This window comes from Eriocheir sinensis, chromosome 13 (assembly GCF_024679095.1).
Source record: "Eriocheir sinensis breed Jianghai 21 chromosome 13, ASM2467909v1, whole genome shotgun sequence".
Taxonomy (NCBI): domain Eukaryota; kingdom Metazoa; phylum Arthropoda; class Malacostraca; order Decapoda; family Varunidae; genus Eriocheir; species Eriocheir sinensis.
In genome coordinates this window covers 14,867,586-14,890,803 of record NC_066521.1, presented here as the reverse complement: position 1 = coordinate 14,890,803, position 23,218 = coordinate 14,867,586, and the positions used below count along the sequence as shown (strand labels likewise).

Genomic DNA, 23,218 nt, shown 5'->3' with positions numbered 1-23,218 from the left:
AGAGTAGTAGTAGTAGAAAAAATTACCAGTCTTTCTTCATTTTTAAAAGTATCAAATTTTTACGGTAGAGGAGAGGGCATTGAAACCAGCTGTCAGGAGAAGGAGGCGGAGGAGAAAGAGGAGGAGGAGGAAGAGGAGGACGAGGAGGAGGAGGACGAGGAGGCAGCTGCGTCGAGTGAGGGGGCAGGTGGTGGTGGAGGCGTGATTGAGGGACACCATTTTGTAGACGAAATTCGAGTCTTCTTTTCTTCCCCGCCTCTTAAACTTTCACCTATTTTGCTGTTGACGAGGAATGGAGATGGTGGTGGTGGGGGGGCGGGGGATGTTGTTGGTGTTATTATTATTTTTTTCAGTAGACGAGGCAGTTCAAGAGCAAAAAACGAGGAGTATCAAAGAGTCATAACACGCTGCTCTCGTAAGAAAAAGATCCCCAGACAATACATTTTCCTAGTGGTGGTGTTTTTACTGTTCTTTTCCTCTTGATGAAACTGGCGGTGGTGGTGGTGGTGATTGTGAGAGTAGTGGTAGTGATGCGGGTGGTGGGGATTGCGGTGGTGGTGGTGGTGGTGGTGGTGGTGGTGTTGTTGTTAGAGAAACATAAATCAATAATCTTGCAACTTAACATTTCTCAAACTAGACAACCAAAAGAATAAATCAATACATGAAGAAAATCAAAACACACTAACTAACAAACCAAACAACCAAACCGAAATAAAATAAAAAACAAAAATAAATAAGAGAGAAAAACAACATTACAAAAAAACATAAAAATATACGTAACAAAAAACAAATAAATAAATAAATCTTGGAAGCCAAACAACACTGGGGGAGGAGGGACGAATGGGAAGGGAAGGGAAGGGGGAGGAAAGGGGGAGAGGGGAGAGGAAGGGGACGAGAGGATAGGAATGGAGAGAGGAGAGGGGAAAGGGAAGGGAAGGGAAGTGGGGAGAGGAAGGGATGGACGGATGGGAAGGGCAGAGGCGAGGAGAAGGGAAAGGAAAGGGAAGGGGAGGAGAGGGGAGAGGAAGGGGAGGAGAGGGGAGAGGAAGGAAAGGAGGAGGAGGGAAGGATGGGAAGGGAAGAGAAGGAAGAGAGGAGAGGGGAAAGGGAAGGGAAGGGAAGAGAGGAGAGGAAGGGAAGGGGGAGAAGGAAGAGGAAGGGAAGTGGGAGAGGGGAGAAGAAGGGAGGGCGAGAGGGGAGAGGAAGGGAAGGAAAGTTAAGACAAGATTCCATGAAAGTTCTTATACGTGACATTACTGCAAGGAGGAGGAGGAGGAGGAGGAGGAGGAGGAAGAAGAAGAGCAAAACAGAACAAAAACAAGAGAAAGTAGAAGAAAAATAAATAAAGAAGAACTGGTAGAAAGAGGAAAAGAGGAAAAGAGAAGAAGGAAGAGGAGAAATAAAAAGATATATTAAGAAGTAGGGCAAAAACAACCAGAACCAAAACAGGAGGAGGAGGAGGAGGAGCAAAGAGATAGAAGCAGAGGAGCAAGAAATAAAGAAATAAAAACATAAAGTAATATTAGCAATGAAATAAGAGAAGAGCAACGAAAAAAATTTAAAATGTATGACAAAAAATAATAATAAACTCCCACATAATATTCTTCAGTGATCATCCATGTATTTCAACCCTTTTTTTCTTTCTCTCCCCAAAGGTCTGACTTCATCGCCTTGGAGGTCAACGAAGGGCGCCTTAGACTCATCATCGACAAGGGAAATGGTGCTGTGAGCCTCAACAGGTGAGCGACCCTACCTGTGTGTGTGTGTGTGTGTGTGTGTGTGTGTGTGTGTGTGTGTGTGTGTGTGTGTGTGTGTGATGTTAATTGCGTCCCTTTGCAGGCAGACGCTCACATTTACATTTTGTTTGTTGCGTTGTGCTGGAGTTAGTAGTAGTAGTAGTAGTAGTAGTAGTAGTAGTAGCAGTAGCAGTAGTAGTAGTAGTAGACGAACTAGCAGCAGCAGTAATGAAAACAATCGTGCGAGGCTAAAGTTGAGTAGCGAAAAAGTCAGTTAATGTAAGCTGGAGTAATCCTGAAGATTAGGAGAGAGAGAGAGAGAGATGAATAAAGACACACACACACACACACACACTCAATCACACACACACACACACACACACACACACAGGCGCAGACCACCATACAAACATAAACAGACCAACCACAAAAATAATCAGACATACAACAGACCTCTTAAAAATAAACCACCAGGCAGGAAGAGAGATGAGAGGGGTGGGGAGGGGGGGGAGGGAGGGAGGCAAGGCAGCAGAAGAATCAAAGAAGCCCAGCAAAAAAAAAATCCTAAAGAAGGGAAGTTTGTCAGAATTAATCGTGGCGCGCTTTTGAAGTTCGTTTCGCTCGCCGACAGTCGGAAGGCCTTCATTACCAAGGAATTAGAGAGCCAATTAATTGTTGCTTTCCGAGTGACTGATTTTAATTCCGGACGGAGAATGTAATGAGGGCGGGAGGGTGCGCTGAGAGGTAGCCAGGTAACGGTGTGCGAGGGAAGGACACCTGATCTGTTCCGTCCGCCCCTCACCGCCCTTGCATTCTCTTCCCCTTACATTATATCTTGTGTTTTCTGTGTGTGTGTGTGATATCTCTCTCTCTCTCTCTCTCTCTCTCTCTCTCTCTCTCTCTCTCTCTCTCTCTCTCTCTCTCTCTCTCTCTCTCTCTCTCTCTCTCTCTCTTTTCATCTTATGCATGCTTTACTTTGGTGGGTATTGTGTTCTTCCCTCTCAACATGCATTGCGGTCTTGCTTAATCTCTCTCTCTCTCTCTCTCTCTCTCTCTCTCTCTCTCTCTCTCTCTCTCTCTCTCTCTCTCTCTCTCTCTCTCTCTCTCTGTCTCTCTCTCTCTCTCTCTCTCAATACATTTATTTATTTTTCCCTACTTTTTTTTTTTAGGGTCATATCTATTGCCTTCACTCCCATCCCCCCCCCCCCCCCGCCAGTCGTTCTTTCGCTAAGCCACTCGGTCACTCTTGCTCCCTATCGCTCTCCTCGTCACTCAGTCGGCAGGTATTAATACCATCCCAGTTTGCTGTCTTCGTGTCTGGCTGGGTGTTCGACTTTTCTTTCTCTCCTCCTCCCCCTCCAGACATGATCACGCAGATTCGCCTGAAGGTAACTTTGTCTCCCTTTCTCTTATTTTTATACCTTCGTTGTTCTTGTCCCTCTTCTTTCCTTCCTTCCTGTTCTTTCTTCTTTGTCTCTATCATCCACTATTATAACCGAAGTGGAACATTGTTAGTTTGTTATTTAAATGTTTTTGTATATTGCTTGATGTTTCTTGCTGTAATATTCTCTAATTTTATTATCCTTTGTATTTTCCTTCCTTCTTTTCCTTCTTTCCTGTCAACAGCAAGATTACCGGATTATTTATTGTCAAAACTGATATGTCCTTTACGGTGTAGATATCTTTTTACACGTTCTTATTTATATATTCTTTAATGTCAACAACCGTTCATCCCGTCTGTCTCTTTTAATCCTTATAATTCTTCCTGTCGTGATGTCGTTCAGTAGTTTTTCATGCGATAATATTTTTTTCCTCGTGTTTGAAATCCACGCACTCGGAGAGTTGTCATCGTAATTTCTTTCTTCCTTCGTCCATTTCCTTGCCTGCCTTTACCATGACAACCATAAAGTGACGATAATGGTCCTCTAAGCTATATTTTCAGCTCTCATACCATCTGACCTTTTTATTATACTTTTAAGAGTTTTCCTTTTTTTTATTTCAACTCGCGTCCTCTGCTCGTCCTTCTTTTCCCTTCTTCTTATCAGACGTGACAGGTGACGCCGGAGAACTCTATTTCCTGTTTAAATACGTAAAAGGATCTATTCTCGTATTTTCTTTCGTATTTCTCATATCAGTCTGCCGTTCGTCTTTTCTCTATCTTCCTAGAATTGATATCCTTCCCCTCTTCCATCGTCTTTCTTCGCAGCATCAATCTCCGTCCTCTTTTCTCCTTCCTCTCTTCTCAGCACTATATGGAGCAGCTGGTACAAGCAGTTCACTTTCCTGCATATACATTTTCTTTCATATTCTTGGACTAGTTTTTCCATTAAATCCCTCCTCCCTCCTACACTCTCGTCGGCATGGGACTTAACGGACAGTCTATGTTTTTTTTCCTCAATACTTTTACACTTTTCTCATCTACATTCCTTCCTCCTCCTCCTCGCCCTCCTCCTCCTTCTTCTCCTCCTCCCAATCCACCTCCTCCTCCCTTCCCTCCAGCACTGTGCCTTGGTGATCCTGTAAGAAGATTTTCACTCTAAATTTAACACCACTCATCCCTATCCTTCTCCTCTTCCTCCTCCTCCTCTTCAGCCTCCTCTTCCTCCTCCTCGTCCTCCTCCTCCTCCTCCTCCTCCTCCTCAAACTCTTCCTCCTCCTCCACTATAACTTCAGCATGATGCCTATCGATCAAAATGGAGATTTTTCTAACAAGTTTCATGTTTTGCCTCGTTTTTTCCTTTCCACTTTCTCCTCCTTCTTCTCCTCCTCCTCCTCTTCTTCGTTTTCCTTTTCCTCCTTTTCTTCTTCGGCCACCACCACCAACAACAACACTCCCAAGACCAAAACCAACACCAATACCAACACCAACACCAACACTAACCCCACCCACACCACCACCAACCCTCCTTCTCGTCCTACTCCTCCTACTCCTCCTTTTTCTCCTCCTACCAATGCCAGTATATAAAGATCGTCCTTCCAACAGGCGCATAAACCCCTTGTTCTCTTCATCCGCCCTCCAGCTCAGTGCCAATCAATGACGGCGTCTGGCACTCGGTGGAGGCGCACTTCCAGCCCACGTACATGGAGCTGAGCGTCGACGACCACATTGAGGACCAGCCCACGGCCGTCGGGGAGAACAAGTACTTCGACCTGTCCGGCTTCCTCTTCATCGGCGGGGTCGAAGTCAACAAGAGAGCGAGAGCGGTGAACCAAGGCGCCAGGAACGGGGACAAGAGGTGAGGAGGCGTGGCATAAGGAAGGTTAGGTTAGGGGATAAGAGGTGAGGAGGGATAGAAATAGGGAAGGTTAGGTTAGGTTAATGGGATAAGAGGTAAAGAGGGATAGAAATAAGAAAGGTTAGGTTAGGTTAAGGGGATAAGAGGTAAAGAGGGATAGAAATAGGGAAGGTTAGGTTAGGTTAAGGGGATAAGAGGTAAAGAGGGATAGAAATAAGAAAGGTTAGGTTAGGTTAAGGGGATAAGAGGTAAAGAGGGATAGAAATAGGGAAGGTTAGGTTAGGTTAAGGGGATAAGAGGTAAAGAGGGATAGAAATAGGGAAGGTTAAGTTAGGTTTTAAGGGATGATGAGGGATGGAATACGGAAGTTAAGTGAGGATAGATAAAATATAAAGAGAGATGACATAGAGAAAAAAAGAGATTAGGAAGGTTAGAAAGAGAGATAAAAAGGGATGGAAATATGGAAAGTTAGGTGAATTTTAAAGGAATAAGAGGTGGTGGGGGATGAATTTATGAAAGATAGGTAGGGGATAGGTGATGAGGAAAGGTTTGGTTTGGTTAAGGGGATAAGAAGTAATAGGGGATGAAAAATGGAAGGAAAAGTACTGGGCTCTCCTTAGTGATCCTATTCCAAACTTATTTGTCTGCCTCATTCACCACCATCTTCACCATTACCATCACCACCACCACCACTACCTTCGTCATCTTCACCTCCACCACTAAAACTTGTCACATTACCATCACCACCACCACCACTACCTTCGTCATCTTCACCTCCACCACTAAAACTTGTCACATTACCATCACCACCACCACCACTACCTTCGTCATCTTCACCTCTCCACCACTAAAACTTGTCACATTACCATCACCACCACCACCACTACCTTCGTCATCTTCACCTCTCCACCACTAAGACATGTCACGTTACCATCATCACCACCACCACTACCTTCGTCATCTTCACCTCCACCACTAAGACTTGTCACGTTACCATCACCACCACCACCACTACCTTCGTCATCTTCACCTCCACCACTAAGACTTGTCACGTTACCATCACCACCACCACCACTACCTTCGTCATCTTCACCTCCACCACTAAGACTTGTCACGTTACCATCATCACCACCACCACTACCTTCGTCATCTTCACCTCCACCACTAAAACTTGTCACGTTACCATCACCACCACCACCACTACCTTCGTCATCTTCATCTCTCCACCACTAAAACATGTCACATTACCATCATCACCACCACCACTACCTTCGTCATCTTCACCTCCACCACTAAAACTTGTCACATTACCATCATCACCACCACCACTACCATCGTCATCTTCATCTCTCCACCACTAAAACATGTCACGCTACCATCACCACCACCACCACTACCATCGTCATCTTCATCTCTCCACCACTAAAACATGTCACGCTACCATCACCACCACCACCACTACCGTCGTCATCTTCACCTCCACCACTAAGACATGTCACACCACCACACTCATCACCACCACCACCACCCACCCACACTCATCTTCATTTCTCTCACCACACAGACAAGCTCACTTACCCCATCACCACCACCACCACTACCTTCGTCATCTTCACCTCCACCACTAAGACTTGTCACGTTACCATCACCACCACCACCACTACCTTCGTCATCTTCACCTCCACCACATCACCACCACCATGACCTTCTTCAACCTTCTCTGACCTTCCATCACCATCACCACCAAAACTTTCCATATTACCACCACCACTACCATCCTCAACCTTCTCTGACCTCCACCACCAGTCACCACCACCAAAACTTGCCACTCAAAAAAAAAAAAATATCACGACTCCTCCATTCACATCTTTCGCTCTAGTCTACACCAAACTTTAACTTCCACATTCCTCCCTGACTCAATATCACCACCACAACCACCACCGCAGCCTCACACTGACACCCCACGTTCTCCCTCCCCCTGCCAGCTTGGAAGGGTGCATACAGAACCTAAGGGCAGGGGAGCGACACTTAACGATCCAGGACGCCAGGGTCACGCAGGGGATTCAGGCGGAGTGTAAGTGGGCGTACCCGTGCCTGAAGAACCCCTGCGTGGACGGGAGCGTGTGCGTGCAGGAAGGGACGGACGGTTTCAAGTGCGAGTGTGACCTGGCGTTGTGTGTCCGGCAGAACTTCACAACGGCCTATAAAGTGTTCACGAAGACTACCTTGCCCTTTGATCTTGAGGTGAGTGCAGGTGTTGTTTTACAGGTGTTCTTTTTTTTTTACAGTAAAGGAAGCAGGTCAAGGCTAAGAGGAGAGTATCAATTAAGACACCTCTCCACTCGAAATTGACCTCTCTTCTGGCCTTTTTTTGTGTGTGTGTGGAGCAGCGTATACCGGGCTTTTGTTTTTGTTGTTTTTGCTGATTTTTGTGTTTTTTGCCCTTGAGCTTCCTGAAAAAAATAAACAAGCACATAAATGAAGCCCGCTAATCTCTGCTCCTATAAAGACTGTAGAAATGAGTGGCGAAAAGGGAGGTTATTTTCTGATACAGGTGTCTTGATACTCCCTTCTTGAAAGTATTGAAAGTATATTAGTGGTTGTTTTGGTCGTTGTTGTTGTTGTTGTTGTTGTTGTTGTTGTCGTTATAGTTGTTGTTGTTGTTGTTGTTGTTGTTGTTGTTGTTGTTGATGATGTTCTTCTTCTTCTTCTTCTTCTTCATCTTTTTCTTTTCTTTCTTGTTCTTGTTGTTTTTGTTCACTAGTCTCAGGTGTAGTTTGTGTGATTAACCGATACTGCAGCGTTTTATTTATTTGTTGTTGTTCTTGTTTTCTTTTGTTTTCTGTATGAATGGATCGGCTGCATGGTACATTATTTTGTGAGTAAATGTTGAATATTGTGGTGGATTTCTCTCTCTCTCTCTCTCTCTCTCTCTCTCTCTCTCTCTCTCTCTCTCTCTCTCTCTCTCTCTCTCTCTCTCTCTCTCTCTCTCTCTCTCTCTCTCTCTCTCTCTCTCTCTCTCTCTCTCTCTCTCTCTCTCTCTCTCTCTCTCTCTCTCTCTCTCTCTCTCTCTCTCTCTCTCTCTCTCTCTCTCTCTCCGCTCGCTTTCATTACTGCGGTTCAATGCAGCTTTTATGTATTAAACTTGTTGATGAAAAAATGGACAGCGATGATAAAAACCCGGAACACAGATACGTCCCGCCCATCAACTTTATCTCTACAGTTTTATTTTTATCTTATCAAATTGTTTACTCGCATTTTTCAAGGGAGCCTCGAAAAATCCTCTCCCGTTCATCCGCCTCACTGCAGCCCAAATACCCAGACTGATCTAATTTAACCTTTCGTGCACACAGTCTGGTCCACGCCTAACCTAACCTAACATAACCCAACCATATCAAACCCAAACCATACCTAACCAATTCAAACGAACTTTTTTCACCCACCTCAATGCATCTAAAATACCCAGACTGATCTAATTTAACCTTTCGTGCACACAGTCTGGTCCATGCCTAACCTAACATAACCCAACCATATCAAACCGAAATCATACCTAACCAATTCAAACGAACTTTTTTCACCCACCTCAATGCATCTAAAATACCCTGGTCCACGCCTAACCTAACCTAACCCAACCATATCAAACCGAAATCATACCTAACCAATTCAAACGAACTTTTTTCACCCACCTCAATGCATCTAAAATACCCAGACTGATCTAATTTAACCTTTCGTGCACACAGGCTGGTCCACGCCTAACCTAACCTAACATAACCCACCCATATCAAACCGAAATCATACCTAACCTATTCAATGTACGAACTTCCTTTTCACCCATCTCACTGAAGCCCAAATGCCCAGACTGATCTAATCTAACCTTTCGTGCACACAGGCTGGTCCACGCCTAACCTAACCTAACATAACCCATCCATTTCAAACCTATACCATACATAACCCCTTCAGTACCTTTAACAATTTTCCTCTTCACCCTCCTCACTGCATCCTGAATACCCGGACTGATCTAATTTAACCTTTCATGAACACAGTCTGGTCCATGCTTAACCTAACCTAACATAACACCCAAACCCAAGCAAAATCAAACCTAGTCCATTCAGTTTATCTTCATCCGCCCTACTGTAGACAAGGTACCCAAAATAATTTAATCTATAACATAACCCACTAATATCCAGCCTAAATCATACCTATTTCATTCATTTCTTCTTGATACTGCAGACAAGATACCCAAACTAATTTAATCTAACCTGACATGAACACCCCTGCCCTAACCTAGTCTAACCTAACCTATCACGCCTACCTAATCGAACCAATCTAGTAATTCGAAAAGCCCCTTTTCAGCCGCCTCACTGCAGACAAGATACCCAAATTAACCTAACCTAACCTGGCATGAACAAAGTCAGGCCTAAGTTTAAACCTAGCCACTACCTAACCTGACCTAACCCAACCGCACTCAACACCTAACTTACGATTGTATTAAACATTATTTGACGTGTCTAATACAGAGACTATCTATTGCCAAAATGATGCAGTAACTCAACTGATATCAACACCAACTCATATATAAGCTGAAGTACACCTGTTTTTTCCTATTCAGCATAATATAACTATTGACCTAATATAATCTTTCTACCTTAAGAAATATCATACCAGTGTCAATACATCGCGTACCTGAACCTGTCAAGCGTAAATGTCACCTTATCAAAATTAATAATATAAGTGAACATCTCGCATACCTGTCAGTAATCACGTCACCTTTCCCTCGTTACTCAGGTGTTAAGCCTCACGCCCATGGAGGTGCAGGAGGGGGGCCAGGCGCTCATCACCTCCGACCACCTGCACCTCGTCCTCGACTACGAAAAGGTGAGTCCCAGGTTCATTAAGGTAGACAAAAAGGTGAGTCCCAGGTATTCATCAAGGTGGATAAAAACGTGAGTACAGGGTGGGACGAAAAATAATGTGTAGTAATTAACATCGAGTATTAATATCCATCTATAAACAATTAGCTATTTATTTATTTGGCTTGTTTCATTACCGTGTGTGTTCATTTCGGTCTTTTTAATTCACGTGTGATGTGACTGAATTTAATCGTGTTTTCTCCCCCTCCGTGTGTGTGTGTGTGTGTGTGTGTGTGTGTGTGTGTGTGTGTGTGTGTGTGTGTGTGTGTGTGTGTGTGTGTGTGTGTGTGTGTGTGTGTGTGTGTGTGTGTGTGTGTGTGTGTGTGTGTGTGTGTGTGTGTGTGTGTGTGTGTGTGTGATTATTAGCACTGCCAATCCTCCCAGCCGGTGTTTTAATCACGGAAACGAACCTCACCGAAACCACCGATTGCTGTACGTTTTTCTCTATTCAATATTCACTATGGGGAGAAGGGAAAGGGAGGGGAAGGGGAAGGGGAAGGGATTTGCCATCGTGCTTGCCCGTAATGATAACCAATGGTGATTCATATGCGAAATTGGGAATAAAATAAAGCAAATGAAGGGTCGGCCGCGTGCTGTGGCTGTGTGTGTTTGGGGAGGAAAATAATGAACGGTGTGTGTGTGTGTGTGTGTGTGTGTGTGTGTGTGTGTGTGTGTGTGTGTGTGTGTGGTGTTTCATTTCATTGTTTTGCCGTGATTTATATGCGTGGGAATAAAAGTCGCGCCGCATGTCCAAACACACACACACACACACACACACACACACACACACACACACACACACACACACACACACACACACACACAGGGTCATGGATTATCATTTTGCCTCTTCGTCGTCACATTTTCTGCGTTAATTCTTCGCGTGTCTCGTCCTGAAGAAGTTGCTCAAGAATGGCCCTCGACGAGACAAGAGAGAGAATGTGAACTTCATTAGAGGAGAACTGAAAAGCATTAATTTGCCTTCACTGTACCTGCATTTTTTACGTTTTTTTTTTTTTTTAACAGGGGAGACAGACGAGAGGGATAACAAACTATAATCTAATCCCACCACAATACAGGAGACATAAATAGATCCAAAGGCGTTATCAATTTTATCCGGAGTGTCTTAAAACAGAGAAATGAAGGAAGAGAAAGAAGAAAAGGAAAGAGAAAGTGGATAGACGAACTAGAAAAAAAAAAGAAAGGTAAAAGTGGAGAGAGAGTAATGTGTAAATAGCTGTGCCTGTCTTGTGTGGAGGTGCGTGCGTGCGTGTGTGTGTGTGTGTGTGTGTGTGTGTGTGTGTGTGTGTGTGTGTGTGTGTGTGTGTGTGTGTGTGTGTGTGTGTGTTGTTTGGAGTAATAGGAAGGACAAAATAATGATAACGAAGTGGCTTTTTTTTACAGTTAACAGCTCAAGGGAAAAAAAAAAAGAAAACAGTAATAAAAAAAAGCCCGCAAATCGCTGCTCCTATAAAAGAGAGTTAAGAGGATGATGGTGAACTAGTGATAATGAGCTGAAATAATGATAACAGTGATAATAAGGATGATAATGAACTACCCCGAAATTGACCTCTTTTTTTGGCTACTCTTTACTTTTTACTTTTGTGGGAGCGGCGAGTAGCGGGCTTTTTTTTGTACCCTTTTTGTTGCCCTTGAGCCGAATCCTTTGATGTAAAAAAAGATTGCTCTTGTATTTATCTAGTTTTAGGGTCAGTTTCATTTTCTTGTCACACGAAACTCTTGAAATTTCGTTTAACTCATTTATATATTTCTATTTCCACTCTTCTTGTTTTATTTTTTTATTTTGTTTCTGCTCATATGTTTGTCCTTGTCCTTGTTGTTCTTGTTCTTCTTTCCCTTCTTCTTCTTCTCCTCTTTATTCTTCGCTATATTCATCTCACTTCTCTTCCTCATTCCGTCACACTTCGTCTTCGTCCTCTTTTTCTCTTTTGTTCCTGTTCATATGTTTGTTCTTGTCCTTGTTGTTCTTGTTCTTCTTTCCCTTCTTCTTCTTCTCCTCCTTATTCTTCGCAATATTCACCTTACTGGTCATCCGTCTTCTCTTCCTCCTTCCGTCACACTTCGTCTTCGTCCTCTTTTTCTCTTTTGTTCCTGTTCATATGTTTGTTCTTGTCCTTGTTGTTCTTGTTCTTTCCCATCTTCTTCTTCCTCTCCTCCTTATTCTTCGCTATATTCACCTTACTGGTCATCCGTCTTCTCTTCCTCCTTCCGTCACACTTCGTCTTCGTCCTCTTTTTCTCTTTTGTTCCTGTTCATATGTTTGTTCTTGTCCTTGTTGTTGTTCTTCTTTCCCTTCTTCTTCTTCTCCTCCTTATTCTTCGCTATATCCTTCTTACTGGTCATCCGTTTTCTCTTCCACCTTCCGTCACAATTCATCTTCGTCCTCCACCACCTTCGTTCTTTGATTCATTTTCTTAGTCATCCTCATTTAATTTAATCCATGCTTGTAACTGAATTTTCATTTCCCTCCCTCCCTCTCCTTCCTTACTTTTTTTTTCTCCTCCATCTCCTAGTCTTCCTTCCTCTTCCTCTTTTCCTCCCATTCCTTGTCTTCCTCCTTTCTTTCCCGTCCTTATGCTATTCTTGTTCATCTTTCTTCCTCCTCCTCGACTTCCTCCTCTTTTCATTTCCTTATCATTTTCATTTCCCTCCCTGCCTCTCCTTCCTTACTTTTTTTTCTCCTCCATCTCCTATCCTTCCATCCTCTTCTTCTGTTCCTCCCATTCCCCATCTTCCTCCTTTCTTTACCGTCCTTATGCTATTCTTGTTCATCTTTCTTCCTCCTCCTCGACTTCCTCCTCTTTTCATTTCCTTATCATTTTCATTTCCCTTCCTCCCTCTCCTTCCTTACTTTTTTTTCTCCTCCATCTCCTAGTCTTCCTTCCTCTTCCTCTGTTCCTCCCATTCCCCATCTTCCTCCTTTCTTTCCCGTCCATATGCTATTCTTGTTCATCTTTCCTCCTCCTCCTCAACTTCCTCCTCTTCTTTTTCTTTTCCCCTTCTCCTACCGTTCTTCCTTCTTCTCGTCCTCTTTCTGAATTCGCTCCCCCTCCTCCTCCTTCTCCTCCTCTGATAAGTTTTATATTCCTCTTACTCCTCCTCCTCCTTATCATCATTCACCTTCACAGCTGTCCTCCTCCTCCTCCTCCTCCTCCTCCTCCTCCTCCTCCTCCTCCTTCTGGTTTCCCCTTTCCTCGAGATGTAGATGAGAGCCTTAGTATTCCTCGGGTTAGCACAGTAGATAACCTCATTCCGTCTCAGCTGAGCTCCCGTCTTCTGTTTGATCTGTTCTCTCGCCCTCCTTCACCCTTCTTGCCCTCCTCTCCCTCCTTCTTCTCCTCCTCGTTCCATATCCTTCTTCTTTCCCTCCTCTCCCTCCTTCCCCTCCTCGTTCCATATCCTTCTTCTTTCCCTCCTATCCCTCTTTCCCCTCCTCGTTCCATATCCTTCTTCTTTCCCTCCTCTCCCTCCTTCCCCTCCTCGTTCCACATTCTTCTTTTTTTCCTCCTCTCTCTCCTTCTCCTCCTCGTTCCATATCCTATTTCTTTCCCTCCTCTTCCTGCTTCTCCTCGTCTTCTATATCCTTTTTCTCTCACTTTCCTAACTTTTTTCTGCGTTTCCTTTTTCTATTCTTCTGATTTTACTCCACATTTTCTTCTCTTCCTTCACCTCCTCCTCTTCCTCATTCTACATCCTTTTTCTTCTTCCTTACTTCTTCCTACTCCTCGTCCGTCTTCATTATCTTCCTTCCCTTTTTTTCTTCCTTCATATTCTCCTGTATCCATCTTGTTTCTCAATTCTTTCTTCTCCTTCTCTAAGCAATTTTTAACCTATTTATCCTTCTCCTCCTACAATGTTCTCCAGTTCCTCCTTCATTCTCTCTGCTCTATGTCCGTATGTTCCCTTCAGTATCCTCCTCTCCACACCATCTTTCTTCTTCTCCCTCTCCTCCACTCTTCTCCTTTCCTTTCTTTTTATTCCTCTCATTTAGTCTTCTCCTTTCCTTTCTCCTTACCCTTTTTGACTCTTTCATTTCCATTCTTCTCCAATCCTTTCTTCTCCTTCTTCAATCTTCTCCTTTCATTTCGTATTCTTCTCCACATCATCTTTCGTTTCTCCTTCTCCTTTTCCACATCATCTCCAATCCTTTCTTCTTCTCCTCCTTCAATCTTCTCCTTTCATTTATTATTCTTCTCCACATCATCGTTCCTTTCTCCTTCTCCCCCGCTCTACTCCTTTTCCTCTCTTCTCCTTCTCCTTCACTTCCTCTCTCGCAGTAACAAAGCTAATTCACACGCCCTTTCTCTCGTCCCTCTCCCGGCAGTATGGTGTGAGGGAGTCGGGTGTCCTGTTTCACGTCATCACACTCCCCTCACGCGGACACCTGGACGTCAAGCTGTGGCGGAGACCTGAGGACAACACCTTCACCCTGCTCGACCTCAACAACGACGGGGTCTCCTACGTGCACGACGGCTCCGAGACTACTGAAGACTCGGTTGTGCTGGAGCTTGAACTGGTCACGCGGTCCGGGTATATTCTGCCTTCCTATCTGCAGGTGTGTGGAGGGGGTGTGGGTGTGGAGTTGTTGGACAGGTCTGTGAAGGCGTGTATGTGTGAGGGAGGAGGGTGTTTACAGGTGTAGTGTATAGGGAGACAGGTGTGTGAGGGTATGCAGGTGTGTTTATGTAGGAGTGGATGGACAGGTGTATGTTTGTTTGATAATTTCCGCCAGCACTGAACAGAATTAAACTTTACTCCTTCCTTTGTCTTCTCTTCTCTTCTTTTCTCTCTCCCTCTATTTATCTATCTATCTATCTATCTAACTATCTATCTATCTCTTCCCCCGTCCACAGTCCCGCCATAGGTTCGTGCTGCCAGTTCGAGTCGTGTCCCGGAACGACCCGCCGCGGCTGCAGCTGCCCCCCGGCGAGGTGCTGCGGCTGGCGGCGGGCACCACGCGCACCATCACGCCGGAGGTGGTCAACGTGCTGGACAGCGACACACCGGCGGACAAACTCAGGTGAGGCTCGTGTGCACAGGTGGGCGGTAGGTGCAGGGACGGGCGTAATTTGTCGCATTTTTCCCTTCCTCCTCAGTTCCCAGGTCCAGTTTTTCGGGTTGTTAGGTTTGCAGTTTTTAATTTGTGAGTAAGGAATGTCGTTCTGCATGTGACGGGAGCCGCTATGTCGCGCGGATACGCTGGTCTTAACGTATGATATGAAATTCTCTTTACATTCTGAGGGAGGCAGCGGCGTCGCGTCACTGTCCCGCGCGTCGGTATTGTATCCGGGAATCCAAAGGGGAGAAAAAAAGTTTAAACGCATTTTCAGGGTACAAACAAGCCCGCCCAGGCAACAGCTCTCCAAAAATATAGTAAACTTTCTTCCGCGGGAACCGATATAATAAAAGTATTCTTGGAGGTTGCAATCGTGAAAGTTTTGGAGTCTGATAGAGCGAGAGTGTGTGATATGGCAGGAGGGAAGCGGCGAAGTGCCCCGAGGATTGTGTGGCGGTGATAGCGGCGGTGGTGGTGGTAGTGGTGGTGGTGGTAGTGGTGGAGGTGGAAGTGGTGGTGGTGGTGGTGATAGTGGAGGTGGAGGTGGTGGTGGTGGTGGTGGTGGTAGTGGAGGTGGTAGTGGAGGTGGTGGTGGTGGTGGTGGTGCAGGGATGGAGAGGTAGTGATAGCGGCGGTTGTGGAGAACGTGATTGGAAAGGTGGTGGTGGGGGCAGCAGTGGCAGTAGGGTAACGGTTGTGACATGGTGGTGACGGAAGACGACAGGGTGTGCTACATTTTACACTCATTCAAAAAAACATACGTACAGCAATATTGCACAGCCTTTCTAAGCGTTGCCATGGTGACGCCTTGATATTCTCGCGCGCTCTTCTGACGTTTCTTCCATACTGTTGAGTAGGACCTCGGATGGTGCCCGGGAGGAGGTAGGCGTTGGTAGCGAGGACGGGAGGTACGGGGAGGAATGAAGGGCACGTAAGAGAGGCTGAGGTATGCGGTGTTTGTCTCGCCAGCCTCGTCCCATTCCCTGACCAGCTGCCCCTCGCATTGCAGGATAACGGTCCTCAACCTGAAGAACCCCGAGAACGGCTACGTGCAGAATTCCCAGTCCCCCGGCGTCCCCATCCACACCTTCTCGCTGGAGCAAGTGCAGCTCGGCCTGGTGTCGTACGTGCACCGCGGGCCGCCCAACACCAAGATCGTGCTGCAGGTGACGGACAGCATCGAGACCAGCGACCCGGTGATCCTGCGCGTGGCAGCCTTCGAGCTGCAGGTGTACCTGGTCAACAAGACGGGCCTCAGCATCACACACGGCGGCTTGGCCCTCATCACGCCTGCTAACCTCTCCTACACCACCAACGCCCCCGAGCAGGACCTGGAGGTGTTCTTCGAGATCACGGGTCAGCCTCGCTACGGCTCCGTCCAGCGGCTTCGCGGCCCCGAGCGGTGGGGCGTCGTGACGCAGTTCAGCAGCCGGCAACTCCAGAAGGGCAAGATCCGCTACAAGCACGTCAGCAAGGAGCCGGAGGAGGACGAGTTCAAGTTTAAGCTTTTCTGCGGCGAGCACAAGTTTCCGACGGAGTACACGTTCACCATCACCTTCGTCTCCGTCACAGTGGACATCATCCGCAACGCAGAGCTCCTGGTCGACAGGGTCCAAGAAAGCTTCATTTCCGAGGGCTTCCTGCAGAGCGAGACGCGGCCTGACCCGTCGCCAGCCCGGGAAATCATGTACAAAATCATCTCCCTGCCCCTGTACGGCTCCATCTTCCTCAGCTCCGGGGACCTGACGCAGCACAAGGAGCTGCAGAAGGGATCCACCTTCAGTCAAGAGGACGTGGCCACGGGCAGGATCAAGTACAGGCTGCACCGCAAGAGCTACTCGACGCTGCGGGACTCCTTCCAGTTCCAGGTGTCGAGCAACGCCCGTGCCAGCAACGTTCACACCTTCAACATCCGCCATACGCCGCCGCCCGTGGACGCTGACATCGTGGTAGAGCGACTGGACGTGCAGGAGGGCGGGCGGGAGAAGATCACCGACAAAAACCTCAAGATCGAGGTGCAGGACATCAGGAACATCGTGTTCAACGTGACGACGCCACCCAAGCACGGCTCCATCAACGTGATCGACGAGTCCATGATCTTTCCGGAGCGGCTCAACACCAGCTTCATCACCTCGCACGAGATCAACGCGGGCTCCGTCTGGTACCAACACGACGACTCAGAGTACAACAAGGATCGCTTCCATTTCGTGGCCTTGGCGGAGGACCCCGAGGTGGACTTCCAGTACGTGGGCGTCCTGCACTTCCGTATCATCATGATCAACGACAACCACCCCATCAGGATGATGGAGAAGGTGCTCAACGTGGTGACCAACAGTGAGCGGGTCGTCACCTCCAACGACCTGCTGTACGTGGACCCTGACATGGACACGCCCTCGAGCAGCATCCAGTACACGCGCAGCAAGATCCCCAACGGTGACTTTTACCACGTGGAGGACCGGTCGGACCCGGTGTACCTGTTCACGCAGGAAGACATCGACCGGCGGCGCATCGTGTTCCGCCACGAAGGACCCTCCTACGGCAAGTCCGTCATCTCGGTGACGGACGGGCAGCTGTCCTCGACGGGCATCCTGGAGATTGTGGCGTCCGAGCCCTTCATCGAAATCGTCAACAACAGCGGCATCATCGTCCCGCGCGGCCAGGACGCCGCCATCACCAACTACAACCTGAGTGTCGAGACCAACATGAACGCGTGGGGCGCCGCCATCCTCTTCCACGTGACCACGCCGCCCCGCTACGGCCGCCTGCTGGGTCCGGCGTCCCTGGAGCCCCGCAACACCTTCACAGAGGCTGACCTGCAGAATGGCAACCTCAAGTACGTGAACAAGGGCGACCCGAGCTTCAGAGACGAGTTCCGCTTCCAGGCGAGGATCGGCGACACCACAACCGAGGGGATCTTCGAGGTGAAGGTGAGTGTGTGTGTGTGTGTGTGTGTGTGTGTGTGTGTGTGTGTGTGACATAACATTATATACATAAAACATCCATCAACTTTAAAGTATTCCAGCATAACAAACGGGAGATATATACACCTTTATAATCGGCAAAATATATGTGGAAATTAAATTTATAAATTGCAACCACATTTCATATTTTTCAACTAGTTTGAAAATGGATAAACGAGAACACACACACACAAAAAAAACTTCTTCAAACACACACACACACACACACACACACACACACACACACACACACACACACACACACACACACACACACACACACACACACCAATCTTCATATCACACCAAAACAAAAACAAAAACACATCTTCCTGAACCCCTCGAGACGTAAAGCAATCACAACATCCCGCAGCAACTTTCACCTCTTGCCTTCCCTCCGGCGCCCCTCACCTGCCCAACCTTTGTTCACGTGTTCCCAGGTGTACCCGGAGAGCTACTGGGAGCCGCTGGTCGTCCTCAATAACACAACAGCCAAGGTGGAGGAGGGCGCGCGTGTGACGATCGACCAGGCTGTCTTAAACGTGATGCACCCCAACATAGCTCCCTCTGACATCACCTACGTCATCGTGCAGCGACCTCAGAATGGCTACCTCTACATCGATCACAGCCCCGCATCATCCTCATCGTCATCCTCGTCTTCCTCATCATCACCCTCCAGCCCCAACTCCTCCTCTTCTTCCAGCGCCACCAGTCCAGAATATGAGGAAGAAGCAAGTTCGCTAAAGCCCGAGGTAATTATCCAATGACTGCTGTTGTCGAGGTCGCGTGTTTGATGTTGTATTGTGTGTTCTTTACCTGTCATTCACCTGTGCGGTTATTCAGAAGTTCAAGCGAGTGATTCATCATCCGCTGGTTCTCTTTGATGTTCCTGATGCTTTCGGATTTATTGTTTTTATTGATAGATGAAAGTGTTGGCTGATACATGAAGCATTAATCTGATATTTCCCCCTCTCTTTCCTCTATTCCTATCTCCCTCCCATGTGTGTGTGTGTGTGTGCGTGCGTATGTGTGTGTCTACCAGGTCAGCGTGTTCGACCAGGCGCTCATCAACCAGGGTCGAGTTCACTACGTCGAGGTCGGCACGAACGTCACCAGCGACCATTTCGTGTTCGACGTGACAAACGGAATTTCAAGTCTGTCCCGCCTCGTCTTTACCATCCAGGTGAGGGCAGGTGTGGGACAAGTGTGGGACAGGTTGTTGGCAGGTGAGAGTGAGGTTTGTGTGACTGTAGGCAGAGGGAAAGGGAAAGTGGGATGGGAAGGGAACAACACGTAGAGGTAGGGAAGGGAAATGATGGTGGGGGATGAAATGGCAGGTGAGGCAAGGTGTGCTGACAGGTGTATTTGTTAGCCTGTTTTGATTGCAGGTGAGGCCAAGGGAGGGGAGGAAGATAATGGTAAGGAAGAGCAAAGGTAGATAGACAGGGAGAGAGAGCAGGAGAATGGCGGTAAAGAGTAAGAAGGAGAAGGAGTGGTAGGAGAAAATAAGGAAAGAAAAAGGAGTGTTGATATAGTGGTAAGGAAGAAGAGTAGAATGATGGCAGAGAAAGAAAAGGAAGGACAAGGAAGAGGAGAGAAGCTAAAGAAAGAGAAACGAGGGAAAAGGGAAGGAGAGTGAAGGGAAGGAAGAGGTAAGGAAAGAAAGGAGAGGAAAGCTAAAGAAGAGGATAGAAAGAAAAGAAGTGATGGTATATAAGGTAATGAAAGGATACAAAGAAGAGGGAGAAAGAGAGGAGAGTGAAGCTAAATAAGAGGAGAGAAAGAAAAGGAAAGGAGAGGAAAGCTAAAGAAGAGAGGAAGAAAAGAGAAGTGATGGTATGTAAGGTAATATAAGGAAACAAAAAACAGAAAGAGAGAAGAGTGAAGCTAAATAAGAGGAGAGAAATAAAAGGAAAGTTTCTGTAGGTTACGTATTGAAGGGATACGAATAACAGGGACAAAGAAAAGGTAAGAAAAGACAAGAAAATAAGGATATAAGTGATGGTGTTTTGGGGGAAGGGAAGAGTAGAAAAAAAATGGGTTATGACAGGAACAGGCAGGGAGGAAGGCTGATGACAGGTAAAATATGATAAAAGACAAGCCAATGAATCCACGGCCAGAAAGAAATTTCAGCATTTTTCCGCCTACTTGGGATTAGAGGGACATCAGTTCGAATTTGGGAATAAAAAAAGGGTCGGAGGCGGTCTGGTCGACTTTCGTATGCAAATCTATGCAAATTTCAAATCAAAACCAGGAACTTAATCGAAAACTTTGTCACTTTAGCGTTAAAACGAGGGACTTTTTCCGGACAATTTTCTCCCCGCCCCTCATTTCGGCCTAATCTCTGCCGCCCAGGTGATCCCCAAGACGATCTATCTGTCGGCGGGGCTGCTGCAGGTGAAGGAAGGCTCGCAGACGACGGTGACGCCCTCCGTGGTCACCGTCCTCACAGACTACTACACCGACAAGATCCGGCAGTACCTGGTGACGGTGCAGCCGACGGCGGGGCAGCTCGAGCTCTCCAGCAGACGAGGGCGACGCGTGGAGGCCTTCACGCCGCAGCAGCTCAAACAGGGACTCATCTCGGTGAGTTTTGGAGGAGGAGGAGGAGGGAGAGGAATAAGCAAAGGAAAGGAGGAGGTAGGGAATAAGCAAGAAGAGGAAGATAAATGGAATATATAAAAAGACTAAGAAATTATGGACCTGACAAATGATTACGGGAGAACGAGGACGAAAAGACAAAAATAATAGCAACGCACACACACAAAAAAAAACATCCCCATCGCCAAACCTACACACACACACACACACACACACACACACACACACACACACACACACACACACACCTCCCCCCCCCACACACACACAACAACCCCCCCTTCACCCCCACACACACACACTTATGCCTCCTCAAGGACAATGTGTCTCCACCTCTTCATTCCCGCGCCCCTCGACCTGCATGGCGTAATCTCCTGGACATTGTTGAGGGAGTGTTTACAAAGTTGATTGAGTCAGTGTTGCCTGGCGGCCCTCGCATGCCGGCCCGGGTATTAGGCCACTCAGCCACTGCCGCCAAGCAAAGTTGAAATAACTTCACAAAAGGCTAACGTGGGCTTCGGGCAGATGGAGGAGTGGGGGGCTGATGGATAGGTGGATGGATGGGAGAGTAAGTGGGAGAGTGGGTGGGAGGGTGAGTGAGAGGATAGGTGGATAGGGTTGAGGGAAATAAGTTGATGGATGAGTAGTTAAGCGAGTGAGAGAGTGAGTGAGTGAGAGGGTAGATGGGTGGATGGATGGATAGATGGGTGGATGGATGGATGGGTGAATTGATGGGTGGGTACGGGGTAGATAGATGAGTTAGTGGGTGGGGGAGTGAGTGAGAGGGTAGGGCTGGGTAGGTGTAGTGCATGAGGGACGAGGCAGAGGTGAAGGAAGGGGAGTGTGGGCTTCATTAAATTGACCCTTTGTATGCCTACTTTATTATTCCTCTCTCTCTCTCTCTCTCTCTCTCTCTCTCTCTCTCTCTCTCTCTCTCTCTCTCTCTCTCTCTCTCTCTCTCTCTCTCTCTAACGACACCCTCCTTCATCGTCTCCTTCAGTACGTTCACGACGACTCGGAGCGCCTCCAGGACACGTTCAGTCTGGTGGCCGTGTCAGGTGTGCGTCAGAGCGCCCCCGCCCAGGTGAACGTGCAGGTGAAGAGCATCAACGACGAGGCGCCCTTCGTCATCAACAACACCGGCGTGACCTTGTGGGAGGGCAACACCGTCCTCATCACCAACTCCAACTTAGGTATGTGTGGGAGGGAGGGAGTGAGGGAGGGAGGGAGAGTGAGCGTGCATGTGCGTATGTTTGTGTGTGTCTGTGTGTGTGTGTGTGTACTGCGTGAAAGTTTAAGCGCTTTCCTTGTTTAATTCAAAGCCATGCAAAGAATTATTCACGAGTTTCCTCCCTTCAAAACCTTGCTCCAAAATATTCGTGAGCCGGGCCGTTGAGAGGGAGAGAAGGCCGTCGTGAGGGTGAGGGGAACAGGCCTTGGTGATGCAGTGCTGGTGAGGGGAAGAACGGAGCGCTGCAGTGGGGAAGAACCGGTGCAGTGGTGGTGGTGATGGGAGTTACTCATACCATGGGGAGGGGGTGGAGGAGGTTGAGGGGGAAGAGAAACTGAGATGTGTATCGTGGCGTTGAGGGTGATTTATAGATGGGAGGTTTTGGTGTAGCGGAGTGGTAGTGGTGATGGATGTTGTGGTCATGAGATGGTCTTGTGATGAAGGAGTGTGTGGTGCAATAGTGATGAGGGGTGTTGAGGTGAAGTGCTGATGTGTGGGAGTGTTAAAAAGTGGGTGTGGGTGTATGGGATCAGAGTTATGGGGAAAGAAGCCTGTTGTGGTTTTGTGTTGGTGGTAGTGTGTGCTTGTGTTGTAGGCGTAATGGTGGAACTGATGAAAAGAGGCTGTGGTGTTGTGTTGGTAATAATGTGTCGTTGTATTAAGGGCGTGGTATTGCAACTGAAAGAAGGAGGTTTGTGTGGGTGTATGTTGATAATGTGTCCTTGTGTTCGTTCTGGGTGTGATAATGGAGGTGAAGGAACGAGGCTGTTGTTGTATTGTGTCGTGATATTCTGTGTAGTATTGTGTTGTTGATGGTGTGCTCTTGTGTTCTAGGGACGATAATGGAGTTGTCTGATGGAGGCGTTCGTAGTATTGTGTTTGGTGATGGAGGGGTGTGTTGGCGGGCGTGTGGCGTTACAGCTGAGGGAAGGAGTGTTGTGTTGGTGTGCCGAAGTTTTCCTCCACGCCATTGTGTTCTTAATGGCGGCGCCTGTCAGCACTGTTGTTTTTCTAATGGCGCCGCCTCTGTTAGTCCCTCCTTTTTATTTTCCAAGGGTCTGTTTTGTTTCCCTACTTATTCATTTCTATTCATACCATCTGCTACAGGAACCCGGCTGAGGGATTTTTTCTTCTTTATATGACCTCAACATTTTCGAAAGGCACAACGAATTCAGCTCGGAACCAAAAAGATAAAACTCCAGCCATTTTTCTTCCCGAGGGACAAGAGTTGGAGCATTTTTATGCCGCCCTCGTCCGCCTCCGTCTAGGTAATTAACAACGGCTGTCTCTTGTTTTTCCGCAGGTGCGATGGACCCCGACACACCGCCGGAGAACCTCACCATCACCGTGGCCACGCCCGACTCCGGCTTCCTGTCCCTCGCCTCCAACCTGAGCCACCCCGTGTCCTCCTTCACCCAGGCGGACGTCAACAACAGGCGCCTCTACTTCACCCACACAGGTGCGTGC

At 47.3% G+C, this 23,218-nt stretch overlaps 1 protein-coding gene across 1 annotated transcript in view; it reads left to right on the top strand.

The window, feature by feature from the left end:
- LOC126998056 (chondroitin sulfate proteoglycan 4-like) overlaps positions 1–23,218 on the top strand; it is a 70,295-nt gene that overhangs the window by 34,931 nt on the left and 12,146 nt on the right. Inside the window, exons 5-16 of the mRNA XM_050859384.1 lie at positions 1,656–1,739; positions 4,757–4,972; positions 6,958–7,216; positions 9,758–9,847; positions 14,228–14,458; positions 14,757–14,923; positions 15,969–17,886; positions 18,360–18,671; positions 18,962–19,102; positions 20,275–20,505; positions 21,521–21,713; positions 23,055–23,210. Of these exons, the coding sequence (XP_050715341.1) occupies positions 1,656–1,739; positions 4,757–4,972; positions 6,958–7,216; positions 9,758–9,847; positions 14,228–14,458; positions 14,757–14,923; positions 15,969–17,886; positions 18,360–18,671; positions 18,962–19,102; positions 20,275–20,505; positions 21,521–21,713; positions 23,055–23,210 (3,998 nt within the window). The remainder of the gene's footprint in view (positions 1–1,655; positions 1,740–4,756; positions 4,973–6,957; positions 7,217–9,757; positions 9,848–14,227; positions 14,459–14,756; positions 14,924–15,968; positions 17,887–18,359; positions 18,672–18,961; positions 19,103–20,274; positions 20,506–21,520; positions 21,714–23,054; positions 23,211–23,218) is intronic.